Source organism: Notolepis coatsorum (genome assembly GCF_963971535.1).
Source record: "Notolepis coatsorum genome assembly, chromosome: 20".
NCBI lineage: Eukaryota > Metazoa > Chordata > Actinopteri > Aulopiformes > Paralepididae > Notolepis > Notolepis coatsorum.
This window is the reverse complement of record NC_140184.1, coordinates 35287876-35303962: the sequence shown is the minus strand read 5'-3', so window position 1 is coordinate 35303962 and position 16087 is coordinate 35287876. Positions and strand designations below refer to the sequence as shown.

The following is a 16087-nucleotide window of genomic DNA, read 5'->3' as shown; positions in this document are numbered from 1 at the left end:
AGAGATGATTGTGGACTTCAGGAGGTCGGGGGTCAAGGACTACAGCCCCCTCAGCATCGACGGGGCACCGGTTGAGAGAGTGAACAGTTTCAAGTACCTCGGAGCCCACATATCCGAGGATTTGACATGGACCACACACATTGACAGTGTTGTGAAGAAGGCACGACAACGCCTCTACTTCCTCAGGCGCCTAAGGAAGTTCCAAGTCAGTCAGAAGATCCTTAGGAACTTCTACTCATGTACAATAGAGAGCATCCTGACTGGCAACATCACCTCCTGGTTTGGGAATAGCACTGCACAAGACCGTAGCAGACTACAAAGAGTGACACGTTCAGCCGAACGCACAATTGGAGGGGGGCTTCCCACCCTCCAGAACATTTACAACAAGCGGTGCAAGGGGAAGGCTAAGAGAATTATTAAGGACTCGAGCCACCCGAACAACTGCCTCTTTGAACTGCTGCGGTCAGGCAAGCGATACCGGAGTCTTAAGGCGAGCACAGAAAGACTCAGAAGAAGCTTCTATCCCCAGGCCATCAGGCTGCTAAACGAACAATAATCACTATGCAACAACCATCAAATGCACACAGCACACACACCCACACGCACACACTTACTTAAACAAACAACACACTGCAGCACCCACTCTCCACACTTTAGATCACACAAACACACTTTATATTTATTGATAAAGGATTTGCACTACAACTCGTACACCTACTGTAAATTGTACCTAAATTGCACCTCATCCCATTTCTGCCTTGCACTATATAGTATTGTATATTAGTACACTGCACAGTATTGTATATTATATGGTAACTCAGTTACGTCTATTCTGCATCGAACATTGTACATATGTCTAAACTGAACACTGTGACCTCATTTCTTTTTACTTCTAATTTACATGCTATACTATGTTATTTTATTTCATACTTATCTTGTCTTGCACAGTCTCTGGAGCGTAACAGTAAGAAGCATTTTGTATAAAAGTATTCTGTACTTCTGTATGACAACTATTAAAGAAACTTGAACTTGAAACGTGTGCATATGTATGTGTGTGTGTGTGTATTCTTGTTGACCTCTGACCTGAAACTGAGCGCTGATGCTGGGCGGTTTCTTCTTCTTGTGCAGGTGTAGCAGAGACTTGGTGATGCGGTCGTGGAGCGTCAGGTTGCTGAGGTACTTCAGAGACTTGACATCCAGCAGGTGCTGTGGAACAAGACACAGTCCAATAGTAGTAACCACGTCGTTATCAGGAGATCGGATCGCACAACTGTTATGAACAAATGATTAAGTGGCAGAAACATTGTAGTTTACCTTTGGAAGACTGGGCTTGCTCTTGTAGTTCTTGTTCCTCCTGTTTTAAAGAGAGCAGTTAGCGCTGGTCACACAAAATCCCAAAGGGATTACTGTAATGTTATGTTCCCATTCCCAAGACACAGCATATTTCTTTCCAAGTGTGACTTTGGACTGTGGGGTGTTTGGGGGACTGGCTGTTCAGGGGGGTTCACATGCTTTCGACCAACACTGTACTTATTGTACTTATTTTATGCCTATTCTTATGTCTGCACTTTTCTACATTGCACTACTTTTATTGTCTTTTATACCTATTCTTATGTCTGCACTTTATGCATTGCTTCTATTCTGTCAACTGTATGCTAATTTTATGCCTATGTTCATTGTATGCTATTTGCTGTGAAGCACTTTGAGCTGCAATCTATGTATGAAAGGTGCTATATAAATAAAGTTATTATTATTATAATTCCAGATAATATCCAAAAAGTACCACATACTATTTTCAGAAACCCTTCCCAAGAGGGTCATGTCCCTGTCAAGTGTTATCACAAAACATTGATTGAAATATTGATAGTGCAGCGTGAATTGAAGTCCTATGTGAGATGTGTGTTGGCAGTGATTTTAGTTTGCTTCTAGACTGATGGCTGAAATTAGCAGAGAGGCAGGTTGGCATCAGTGGCTCCTGTGTCTAGTCATATTTTCAGTATCTCTCTCTACTGGCAAGTAAATCACAAAATGCCATCAACGTCATGTTTGAGGGAGGACATTAACATTTTAATGGAGAAATTCCATTCATTGTGGATTCAAGTCTTTAAAATAAAAAGGTTAGCAAAAATTGGGAGTAGGCTCATCCCTAACCAAGGGTTGAATACTGCAGTGTATAGTTACTGTTACTGTGGTAACAGCTTATAGTGTTAAGGTGGTAACAGCTTACAGTGTTAAGGTGGTAACAGGTTATAGTGGGTGACTGAGAAAGGGTATGGTAACTGACATGAGGATTCCGTGGGCTCTCTCCAGTAGTTTGCTGCTAGTGGAGTTGACGAAGATGCCATCCTCTTCTGTATTGGAACCGCTGGACGACAGACGGCCCTGCCGACTCACACGCCCGTTCCAGCCCAGGCCTGAAGAATCCCTGTATGCGCGCGCAAACACACACACACACACACACACACACACACACAAAGACAACATTCTAAAAACTGCATTGAAATGAAAAGGAATTCGAATTTAGGCTAGATTTCTTCGGTACACCCTAACCCTAACCCTAGTGGACGTCTCACAGGGTGAGCCCTCAGACCTCCAGGTCAACCCTGGCCGCCTAACCACCACCAGTAGGCTAACACTTCAAGTTAAAACTATTACCCATCTAAACCACTTCAAGTTAAAACTATTACCTACCTAAACCACTTCAAGTTAAACTATTACCTACCTAAACCACTTCAAGTTAAAACTATTACCTACCTAAACCACTTCAAGTTAAAACTATTACCTACCTAAACCACTTCAAGTTAAACTATTACCCATCTAAACCACTTCAAGTTAAAACTATTACCTACCTAAACCACTTCAAGTTAAAACTATTACCCATCTAAACCACTTGAAGTTAAAACTATTACCCATCTAAACCACTTCAAGTTAAAACTATTACCTACCTAAACCACTTCAAGTTAAAACTATTACCTACCTAAACCACTTCAAGTTAAAACTATTACCCATCTAAACCACTTCAAGTTAAAAACTATTACCCATCTAAACCACTTCAAGTTAAAACTATTACCCATCTAAACCACTTGAAGTTAAAACTATTACCCATCTAAACCACTTCAAGTTAAAACTATTACCCATCTAAACCACTTCAAGTTAAAACTATTACCCATCTAAACCACTTCAAGTTAAACTATTACCCATCTAAACCACTTCAAGTTAAACTATTACCCATCTAAACCACTTCAAGTTAAAACTATTACCCATCTAAACCACTTCAAGTTAAAACTATTACCCATCTAAACCACTTCAAGTTAAAACTATTACCCATCTAAACCACTTCAAGTTAAACTATTACCCATCTAAACCACTTCAAGTTAAACTATTACCCATCTAAACCACTTCAAGTTAAAACTATTACCCATCTAAACCACTTCAAGTTAAACTATTACCCATCTAAACCACTTCAAGTTAAAACTATTACCCATCTAAACCACTTCAAGTTAAACTATTACCCATCTAAACCACTTCAAGTTAAAACTATTACCCATCTAAACCACTTCAAGTTAAAACTATTACCCATCTAAACCACTTCAAGTTAAAACTATTATCCATCTAAACCACTTCAAGTTAAACTATTACCCATCTAAACCACTTCAAGTTAAAACTATTACCCATCTAAACCACTTCAAGTTAAAACTATTACCCATCTAAACCACTTCAAGTTAAAACTATTACCCATCTAAACCACTTCAAGTTAAACTATTACCCATCTAAACCACTTCAAGTTAAAACTATTACCCATCTAAACCACTTCAAGTTAAAACTATTACCCATCTAAACCACTTCAAGTTAAAACTATTACCCATCTAAACCACTTCAAGTTAAAACTATTACCCATCTAAACCACTTCAAGTTAAAACTATTACCCATCTAAACCACTTCAAGTTAAAACTATTACCCATCTAAACCACTTCAAGTTAAAACTATTACCCATCTAAACCACTTCAAGTTAAACTATTACCCATCTAAACCACTTCAAGTTAAAACTATTACCCATCTAAACCACTTCAAGTTAAACTATTACTCATCTAAACCACTTCAAGTTAAAACTATTACCCATCTAAACCACTTCAAGTTAAAACTATTACCCATCTAAACCACTTCAAGTTAAAACTATTACCCATCTAAACCACTTCAAGTTAAACTATTACCTACCTAAACCACTTCAAGTTAAACTATTACCCATCTAAACCACTTCAAGTTAAACTATTACTCATCTAAACCACTTCAAGTTAAACTATTACTCATCTAAACCACTTCAAGTTAAACTATTACCCATCTAAACCACTTCAAGTTAAACTATTACTCATCTAAACCACTTCAAGTTAAACTATTACTCATCTAAACCACTTCAAGTTAAAACTATTACCCATCTAAACCACTTCAAGTTAAAACTATTACCTACCTAAACCACTTCAAGTTAAACTATTACCCATCTAAACCACTTCAAGTTAAACTATTACTCATCTAAACCACTTCAAGTTAAACTATTACTCATCTAAACCACTTCAAGTTAAACTATTACCCATCTAAACCACTTCAAGTTAAACTATTACTCATCTAAACCACTTCAAGTTAAACTATTACCCATCTAAACCACTTCAAGTTAAAACTATTACCCATCTAAACCACTTCAAGTTAAACTATTACCCATCTAAACCACTTCAAGTTAAAACTATTACCCATCTAAACCACTTCAAGTTAAAACTATTACCCATCTAAACCACTTCAAGTTAAAACTATTACCCATCTAAACCACTTCAATCCTGAGGTTGAGAGGAGAAGAGTTGAAAGGAGAGAAGCAGGGAGGGAAAGAGAAGAAATGGGAAGAAAATAGAAGAGGAGAAGAGGAGAGGAAAAGAAAAGAGGAGAGGAGGAGTGGAAAAGAGAAAGAGAGGAAAGAAAAAAAAGACAAAAAAATATATTGCAGTGTGAAAGTAAAAAACAAGAAGCCAAAGCAAAGCCATTCCACAATTACTTGTAATATTAATATTGGGACTGGGAGACTGAGAGCTGCAGTGGTGAAATCCATCATGGATTTAGCTTGATGGGCCATGGAGGCCGAGGTTTGTTTTCACACTCCTGATTTATAGGAATCTCTCCTGCCGTGTCCAGCGGGCCACACACACTGACACGTTAAAGACGGTAGCTGGCTGTGTGGGGGGGGGGGGGGGGCATATATGTTACTGACAAGGGAGATCTCTCATTCCTAGAACCAAGAGGAGGTCACCAGGAGTTCAGGGACAGGTTTCACGGCTAGTAAGAGTCAATACAGAACAGGTGACAAGGTCCAGTGTTTTGTATTTATTTTCTTTCAAAATTATTATTATTATTATTATTATTATTATTATTATTATTATTATTATTATTATTATTATTATTATTATTATTATTATTATTATTATTATTATTATTATTATTATTATTATTATTATTATTATTATTATTATTATTATTTTTTTTTTATTTTTTTTTTTAAATTTTTTTTATTATTGCAAAACAAAACTTATTAAAAGTCAGTACTCAACACACAATGTATAATGAAACTTTCAGTAAAGGTGGTTAAAATATATGCAAGTACAGAAACAGGATAAAACAAAAATAGTCAATAATAACATTTTAACCGTATACCGTGTATATCCAGCGAAGTTACAATTATATAAATGTTAGTATATAATATACCCCTAATACCTATTTTCTAAAACCCTACACACATATGCTCCAGCTCAAATCCCCCCCTCCCGGACCCCCTCTTGGATAGTACCTCCATTATCCCTCACTCCTAACCAGACATCACCATTATAGGCTAGCTTTTATTCTCTCCACCACTTCTAACCACATTAACATTTTGGATTCATTGAGCCCCAGAATTCTTGCTGTTGATATTTCTTGATATATCACATCAAGATATGTAAGAAACCACACTTTCCGGCACATTTTTTCCGGTTGAAACCAACGTGATGCAATCAGTTTTTTAGCTTATTATAGTTATTATTATTATATAGTTTATTATTATTATTATAGTTAGAATGTAACCCGTCCAGGTGCTTTCTGGAATATTTCCTCTAAATTCTACCTTGTAATACTAGAACTCCATATGTTTTAAACCCTTTCACTGCCACTCTACCAAAGGGTTAACCCCTTCACTGTGACAATACAGAAGGTTAACCCTTTCACTGCCACATGAGAAAGGGTTAACCCTTTCACAACCACACTACAGAAGGTTAACCCTTTCACTACAGACGGCTGTAGTGTGGTAGTGAAAGGTTAACCTTCTGTAGTGTGGTAGTGAAAAGGTTAATGACCAGTAGCTATTGTTACATTGACACAAAATTCTATCACATCATGCTAAAATGGTTTAGCTGCATTTCCACTGTCAAAACACAACAGTTTACGCAAATGTAGCCCATTCTGGATTCCTATGTGAAGCTTTTCTATGTGGCCCCTACAACCAACTAGAGGATCTCTTGTTGCTCATTGACTCAAATTACTTTTTATGGGAGTTTGAGTTGCACCCAAGAATGGTGTTTTGAATGGAAAAAGCAGTGAACGTTTAACAGTCCAGAGGACTTGGACATATGTGCTATTTTGACATGACTTACTGTAGATCTCGCAATATTTTCCTTTGCAGTTGGATGGGAAAAGACCGTGGTTTACATTTCAAACATATTTTCTCTCAGTTTCACTGTTCTCACAGCCAAAAAAACATTTCGACACAAGTTGAAAATAAAATTGGGGCATATAACAGTGACTGGGGTAGGGCCCTTTTGTTTTCCTCTCAGCAGAGGCCAAGGACCAGACCCTGGAGGTGTTTCTATAACACAGCTAGTAAACTGGTCCAGGGTCCACATCACAGAGTGAAACACAGCCTCTGCATCCCAGAGGAGGAGCATGTTACCAGATTCAGATGATTTAAGCCAATGGCTCATAACTCTAATTCATGATGATCATAAATTATAGCATGGGTTCCATAAAAAAACATACATGAACAGGCCACAATGGAAAATATTAGGGTCTTCTCAGTGGGAATGGATCATTGTAATGCACTGTAATGCAGATGTTGTATCAGGTGTACTCCACCACATGCAAAGAAAGAAGGTGCCTTGTGTAGTGCTGCCACAATATCAGCAACAGCAGACCAGTCATAGGAAAATGTAAGTAAATGGATTTCTCGATTATATTAAAGGGGCACTTAAAAAAAAAAAAAAAAAAAAAATCAGATTTATTTGCACATAATCTCACACACATCCAAAAACTCTGAACAGTTCTGCGCACATTCATTTAGTTTGACATTGAATCCTTGTGTCAATAATAATAATAATAATAATAATAATAATAATAATAATAATAATAATAATAATAATAATAATAATAATAATAATGAAATTAATGTGTGCAAAACCGTTTAGACTGCCCCTTTAAATCCTCATAAAATCTCAGGAATAGTGAAAGATCTATTTGGAAGATATTTATCCAGTCAACATAGGAGGGAAAGACATCGAGATGGTGGAGTCCTACAAACTCCTGGGTGTGTGCACCTGGATAACAAACTGGACTGGTCTCTGAACACTGATGCCCTCTACAGGAAGGCACAGAGCCAGCTGTTTTTTCTGAGAAGGCTCAGGTCGTTTGCTGTGTGCAGTGACATGCTGTACATGTTCTACCAGTCAATGGTGGCAAGCATTGTTTTTTATGCTGCAGTCTGCTGGGGAGGCAACATGTCAGCCAAGAACACCGGGCGGTTGGACAGGCTGGTAAAGAAGGCTGGTTCAGTCCTTGGCAGGAGGGTGGACCCACTGGGGGTTGTGGTGGAGAGGCGCACACAGAGTAAGCTGCAGGCCATCATGAGCAATGACAGCCACCCTCTCCACCATCACACCCTGACAGGACAGAGGAGCAGTCACCCTCTCCACCATCACACCCTGACAGGACAGAGGAGCAGCCACCCTCTCCACCACACCCTGACAGGACAGAGGAGCAGCCACCCTCTCCACCACACCCTGACAGGACAGAGGAGCAGCCACCCTCTCCACCACACCCTGACAGGACAGAGGAGCAGCCACCCTCTCCACCACACCCTGACAGGACAGAGGAGCAGCCACCCTCTCCACCACACCCTGACAGGACAGAGGAGCAGCCACCCTCTCCACCACACCCTGACAGAGGAGCAGCCACCCTCTCCACCACACCCTGACAGCACAGAGGAGCAGCCACCCTCTCCACCACACCCTGACAGGACAGAGGAGCAGCCACCCTCTCCACCACACCCTGACAGGACAGAGGAGCAGCCACCCTCTCCACCATCACACCCTGACAGGACAGAGGAGCAGCCACCCTCTCCACCACACCCTGACAGGACAGAGGAGCAGCCACCCTCTCCACCACACCCTGACAGGACAGAGGAGCAGCCACCCTCTCCACCACACCCTGACAGAGGAGCAGCCACCCTCTCCACCACACCCTGACAGGACAGAGGAGCAGCCACCCTCTCCACCACACCCTGACAGGACAGAGGAGCAGCCACCCTCTCCACCATCACACCCTGACAGGACAGAGGAGCAGCCACCCTCTCCACCACACCCTGACAGGACAGAGGAGCAGCCACCCTCTCCACCACACCCTGACAGGACAGAGGAGCAGCCACCCTCTCCACCACACCCTGACAGGACAGAGGAGCAGCCACCCTCTCCACCACCACACCCTGACAGGACAGAGGAGCAGTCGCAGTGGACGACTCATATCGCTGCGTTCGCGGACTGAGCGGTTCAGGCTGTCCTTTGTCCCCACAGCCATCAGACTGTTCAACACCATGACCCCCCCCCCCTCTCTCTCTCCCCCTCTCTCTCTCATGACCTGGGCGCGCCCCCCCCCCCCCCCCCCCCATTGGGACAATGTGCAATTCATTCTAAATTCGTATACTGTAATTTTATATAGCAATTTTATTTTATTTGACTTAACACTGCAATAGTGCTGACCATTTATTTATTTAATTCATTATAACTTTGTACCTCAGCACTGACCTTCATTGTTTGTTTGTTGTCCTTTTTTATTGCTCTCTATTGTCTGTTAACTGCCTGAGATGTTACTGGATACCTGAATTTCCCCAAGGGGATTAATAAAGTATCTATCTATCTATCTATCTATCTATCTATCTATCTATCTATCTATGAGGCACTTTACAGACTGTGGCAACACATTTCCTCAGAGGGAAACCTATTTGACTGTCATGGAGGGGAGTAAGTAAGGGGGGGGGGGGGGGGGGGGGTAACTAGGAAATCGATATACATTACAGTATGCATGATCCTTCTTCTGACGGCTGGCCATAAGGATCATTCATCCCTGGTTAAATATTGGTCCCAGTGAATAGGGACTTTGTGGTGACTGTTTGTTTATCTCCCTAGTCTCCATGGGAGTCCCAGGGAGTCCTATACTGTCCTCCCCTGTAGTGTCCGTCTGAGGAGCGCCCTGCTGGGGAACAGTATTCATCACTCCCTCCCTGGTCCCACAAACACATAGCTCTGACCTGACATCACAGAGGAAGCAGCTGCATGGGGGCTTCAGTGCACACTGACTAACTGGGGAGGGGTGTGTGTGTGAGTGTGAGTGTGAGTGTGAGAGAGAGAGAGAGAGAGAGAGAGAGAGAGAGAGAGAGAGAGAGAGAGAGAGAGAGAGAGAGAGAGAGAGAGAGAGAGAGAGCAAGAGAGAGAGAGAGAGAGCGAGAGATAGAGAGAAAGAGAGCAAGAGAGCCAGAGAGAGCCAGAGAGAGAGAAAGAGAGCGAGAGCGAGAACGAGAGCGAGAGCGAGAGAGAGAGAGAGAGAGAGAGAGAGAGAGAGAGAGAGAGAGAGAGAGAGAGCCTGTGTATGTGAACGTGAGGGGGCCAGAGGTTGCAAATCACATTAGGGGGACTTTAATAGCCCCGGACTGCGCCCTGTGTAACAAAAGCAGTGCTGTGTGAGTGGCCCTCTGCTACCAGCCATGGGTCCGGGGGTGGTAATCTCACGCTCCACAGCTAATTAGGGGAGGTGGCGGAGCGGGGTCTCGGAGGGTGATGTAGGGGAAGCGCCAGGGGTCACTGCTCAGTCATCACTCATGCTTTTAAAGGCCTGTCACACTTTGCTTCTGTCTCAGAGCCCTGGATCATTCCTCTGTTGTTTCCGATGGGGAAGTTGGTCATGTTTAGGTAAATGTACTTGGCACTGTGCTGTGGTGGAGGAGCAGACTGACAACATCTAAACTCTAAACTAAAGCATAATGTGTTGAAAGCAAAGATGTTCAGAAGATCTGGGTCTATGTTACTAAATGAATACAGTATTTATGAATATGTTGGTATTCATTTATAATGACATCTATTTGTGAATGGGACATTTCAGAACTTACTGTATCGCCATTTTTACATATATATATATTTTACGGTTACTAATTATAATTTTTTTGCCTACTTTTTCTCCTCCTTTTTATGTGATTTTTCTCCCATCCCAATTTCCTCTCGTGCCAATTCTCCCCTCCCCTGTCCTGATCGTTCTCGCATGTGCCCCCCACTGGCCGGTCGTAGGGAGGATAGAAGCCCATCACATGTCCCCTCCGATACATGTGGAGGCAGCCAGTCACTTCTTTTCACCTGCCAGCGCGGACTCTCATTGGCAAGGTGTAACGTGTAGGAGGCTCACACTGCCCCCGCCATTTCCTGTCTTTGCTGTGCAGGCGCCCTGACCGACCTGTAGGAGTCGCTGTTTACAACGACCAGATTACCACCCATCGACTTTCCCTCCCTGCTGATTCTGCCAATTGAGTCAGTATGACGGCCGGCCCAAGCTGGAGGCAACGCTGACAGCCGGATTCTAGACCGGTGTCTCTTGCGTTGGTGACGAGCGCAATGTCCGCTGCGCCACCCAGCCGCCACTGTTACTAATTTCTGAAAGAGGAAGATCAGTCCTACAAAATGTATGGGTCACTTAAATCAGACAAAAGATGAGGAAATTAAGCTTGTTTAATGTTGCTCTGTTGTCAAATAAAGCCAATAATAATATAATAACAATAATGTAAGGACCAAACAATTTTTCAGAAGTTTACAGATGACGTACAGACATTGGGATAGCTGATTATAGCTAGTTTATATGTTCGATATTGATTTGACCAAAACAACTAAAATAATAATATTTGTTTGCACTCTTTAACTCAATCAGCGCCAGACCCGATGATAGTCAGGTTATCTCGCCATGAGTTGAGCACCAGGACCCCCGAAAACCCGAGTATAGTCGGGTTTTCATCGTTATTTCTTTTATTCGATTTTTCCATTCATTACAGGCACACACTCGGGGTTAACATGGGGAATCATCCTGAGAATGCCAAAGTGCAATACCAGCCGCATCCACCCAGGTGGCAGTATCGAGCACCCTTTGAAACATTATATCTTGGCCTATAACAGGGGTGGCCAACCCGCGGCTCGCGAGCCGCATGTGGCTCTTTGCCCGTCAATGTGCGGCTCTTCCATCCACAAAAAAAAAAAAAAAAAAAGGGGGATTTTTTTTTTTTTTTACTTTTTTTTTATTATGTCACTCATTCCATAAGGACATAGAATAAACATTTAATTTTTTTTTTAAATGGTCCATTTGCATGTTCTTGGTATCTGAATCTAGGGACATATATGGATCAGTGTCAGAAATAGTGTGTCTGTTACTAGGCTTGAGTAAATTGTAATGAACCAAAGGAGAATATCAATTCTATTTAAACAAATGTTTATCTTTGACTGTGAATAACACCATGCTAAAATTGACCAGACCTGAAAAATCTAAGCAAATGAATAAAGGGAAGATGATTAAACGGAAGGTTTTGTAGATACAGTACTGAATTCTGCCATCTTTTTTATAATGTAAATTTCTCCACCATTTTTCATCATATTGCAACACCGTTTTTTGCAAGACGTTCACAGAAATGTAGAGAAACTAACTGCGTTCTGTTTTATGGCAATAACGTTCAGGTTTGTGGGAGATAATCCCAAAAAATAAGAGAAATAAAAAAGTAAATCCAGAAGTCAGATGATTGACAGGGGCTGGTGTGAGCTGGGTAGGGTAGTTTTTCTAAATTTGAAAGCCCTGAGTCTCTTCCTTCAAAAGACTACACTCACCGGCTTCCGACTCAATGCCCTGAGATTTCTATAATCTTATATTTCACTAACAGTTAAAATAATTGGTAAACAAACGTAATGCTGAAAATATACACTTTTACTGTATATCTCAGGCTTAAGAGGTTAACCCTGTGAGGCCCAAATTAAAAAGACATTAGCAACTTCAGAGGCCAGAGGGTGGACATATAAACACATTTACTATCAAATAGCATTGTGAGGCTGAACAACAGGACCAATTGACTATACATGTGCTTAAAGGGGAACTATCTTATAAATGGCCTTTTTCAGTGTTTACCATTGTTCTTAGCTATGTGGACTTATATTAATAGGATCTATGTCTCTAATTCTCATATTGGCGCATTCTTCCAATTGTCTCACAATATTCACCCTCACTGAACTGAGTCATCTGAAAATGTGCATATCTGTTATGTCAGAGATTTCTCAGCTGCATAATAATGTGGCAGTTGATGTGGCAGTTGGCACCAGGCCAGTGGTTGGAGCCCAGCCTCAAAACGGCTTAAGATCTTGAGATAGAAAAATGCGGTTTTTGAGTACTTGATTAGAAATACAAACCGTACGTTAAATCTAGAGGAAGGAAGGACGTGGTACTTACCTCACCATTTGAAAAAAACCTAGGTGTTCCATAGACTCACAGGAATTGTGTAAAAGTGCCCAAATAGTGAAAGAAATAGTAAAATAGTTCCCCTTTAACATTTTTTAAATAAACATTATTTTTTTAAATGGCTAAAAGTGATTTTGTAATTTTGCAACCGTGGGTCTCACAGGGTACTTTTAACCCTGTGAGGCCCAAATAAAAAAGACATTAGCAACTTCAGAGGCCAGAGGGTGAGACCTATAAACACATGAAGGGTGCCGTGACTGAAAAAAAAGGTTGAGAAACGCTGGTATATGGTGTGGCTCTTTGTGGTACCACAGTAATTTTTGTGGCTCTTAGTCTCTGACTGGTTGGCCACCCCTGGCCTATAATATAGCCCTTACCTTCACTAGGATGTACCCCAAAAAGGTGGTATCAATCCTACTGTGATCCAACCATGACTTCACTTTGATCACAACATGTGTGTAATGTTACTCCACAACTTGTGCCGTTGGTGACGATCAAAGCATCAAAAAACGGCAACGTTTTTTGTGAAATGTGCGTATTGCTGCATAGCGTTGTTTTCTAGGATTAGACAGGATTACTCTAAAACTATACTCATATTCACCACGGTATAAAATGGGAATGTATGGAAGAAAAAATTATTTCTTTAACACATATTGAACGATAGATAGTCGATGTCAAATGGGCCATAGTATTGTATCCATAGCTATAATATAGAATATAGTTATAGCCCTGCAAACACCGCCACTTATTCCTATCTCTTAGAGCTTGGCGTGGTAAGTACAAACGATGCTCAACTGCGTGGCGTCCATTGAGTTAAACGTAGAAAGGTAGATCAGCCTCAGTCAGAAGGATTCAGTCACATGTTTCTGTTTAGTTCACATGGCACCAACACTACCAGAGTTAGTGATTTGATTCCCACTAGCACCACTAAAATGTATGCAGTAGGGCTGGGCGATATGCCCAAAATATCATATACAATATCTTTACAACTTTTGACAGTATAATGGTATGTGACGGTATCGTTTTCCAGTACAAATTACAATGTGATGATATGACATATTTTGTATGACTTTATCTTGTAATACAATTTTCATGGTCCTATTTCATTCAAAATGGTCTATTTCTTTTACTATTCAATACTGATGCAAATAATATGTATTATTATTATTAAAGGGGCACTTCACCAAGAAAACTACCATGATTTATTTAGCAAATAATATCACACACTCTCAACTCTCAACGGTTTTACACAGATTCATTTAGTTATTGAGAGTAAATTAGTTTGGATATGGCCACCAGTGATGTTATCATTGAATCTGTGTTGTGTTAAGTACAGCACCTCAGGATGGCTCAACAATTAGTTCCAGCATCCCAGAACCACCTCCCTCCATGCTAGCTCTCATAACACCCACATGCAGAACTTCCTTGTGTTATCCTATGTAAAAAATAAATATTCCTGATAACAATATCACACATAGAACAGCAACACCAGAGAAGAAAAGGAATAATCTTACCCTTTGTTTACTTTGGCCCCAAGTTTACATTATTTCTCCTCAACCAAACCCACTGACTTCCTTTCAGTGCTTCTTCTGACATTTCATTTACCACATTTTGCAAACTCTACCAGACAAACCCTAGTTTTTCATCTCGCTGTTTAGTTTCTGCTGCCAAATCTGCATATCTAAGCTTTTCCCTTTCATATGCCCCCTCCACTAAATCCACCCAGGCCACCTCCAATTCTATAAAACAAACTAACCGCTGACTCGCAGACCATAACACTAGGTCTGCCCTCATGTTAGTGTTAACTATCTCTTCTGGAACAGTTGTATGTACCGTACTTTTCGGACTATAAGCCGCGGCTTTTCCCCCCATTTTTCGACCCTGCGGCTTATATAACGGTGCGGCTTATATGTGACTCGACGTGACCAAACCCGAAAATGTAAAAATCTAAATATTGCTTTTTTGACTGCATTGAAATGTTATTTATCTGTTCCCTTATTTGCTAAACGTAATACAACTTGTAAATTAGTTAATTCTTGTTATTTGTCCGACAGTATTGTGTCCCAATGCTAATTACATATGGTAATTAAACATTAAAACACCTGCGGCTTATAGTCCAGTGCGGCTTATATATGTACACATTAAATTTAGCTGCTGCGGCTTATAGTCAGGTGCGGCTTATAGTGCGAAAAGTACGGTATGTGACAAATAAAACTATTGAATCTTGATTACATCCTGAATTCACCTGTACTCTTCTACTTTCAATTCATGCTGCTAAGCTTTTCAAAACCTTTTCAAAACCGTGAGAAAGATTAGTCTTACAGCCTGACAGAATATGCCTTAAAGTTGCCGTATCTAAACACAGTGGACACGGCGGGTTCTGTGGTGATGGCAGCACATCAGAAGTCGCCCCTATTAGGAAGTAGATACGATGTCCCTCCATACTCCACAGGTCCCAGCAGTTAAGCTTCCGCTTCTATACTTTCCCAGTTCATCCATTGTCCCTTCTTGTCCTGGGCCACAGCCTTTGTACACCTCACTACTTCACAACGTACCTGTTCCACTACCAGCTCCCTTCTTTCTGTGGGACCTGCGTTGCTCCATACTGGTTTCCCTGAGCCCTAAGCCCCTTGACCTTGTTGCACCGTACCTACAATGTCTGTCTGCCTAAGGGCTTCCTTTGGTTCCTGTACTGCCCATCTTGTGTTCCATTTCCTCCCTCTAGTTACTAGCTATTGTATCTTTGCTCTCCGATAGCAGCAACTCCGTTCTCACCTTTGCACATTTAAACTCCTCTATTAGACTAGTTACTGATAGCTAGAGAATACGTTTACCATGAAATGATTTAGATAAAAAAAATAGCTTGTCTATACCTTATAATACCTTCTCATTTAATTGAGCTGCAATTAACAACACAATGATTCAATGTCCCCGATTGACATCACTGGTGGCATATTGAAACAAATGTATTCTCAATAACTGTCAAACTAAATGAATGTGTGCAAAACAGTTTAGAGCTTTTGGATGTGTGTGAGATTATGTGCTAAATTAATCAGCATAGTTTCTTGGTGAAGTGCCCCTTTAACTTAGAAATATACAGTATGTGTGTATATATATATATATTATGAGTCTTTATGAAAACAAACATTAAAACGTGCATTGTACAGTATACAGGTATTCTGCACACAGACTCTTACCATGGCGTTTTCTCATTGTGTGTGTTGCTTCCCTGAAGGTTGGAGAGTGGAGAGCGTGGACTCTTTCTGGTCGTACCTGATCA

General features: G+C 41.0%; 1 protein-coding gene across 1 annotated transcript in view; it reads right to left on the bottom strand.

Annotated features, from left to right (window-relative positions):
* The window catches only part of myo9aa (myosin IXAa), a 204572-nt gene that overhangs the window by 46435 nt on the left and 142050 nt on the right, over positions 1 to 16087 (bottom strand). The window contains 4 exon segments of the mRNA XM_084337743.1: positions 1084 to 1206; positions 1315 to 1354; positions 2285 to 2425; positions 16005 to 16080. Of these exon segments, the coding sequence (XP_084193869.1) occupies positions 1084 to 1206; positions 1315 to 1354; positions 2285 to 2425; positions 16005 to 16080 (380 nt within the window).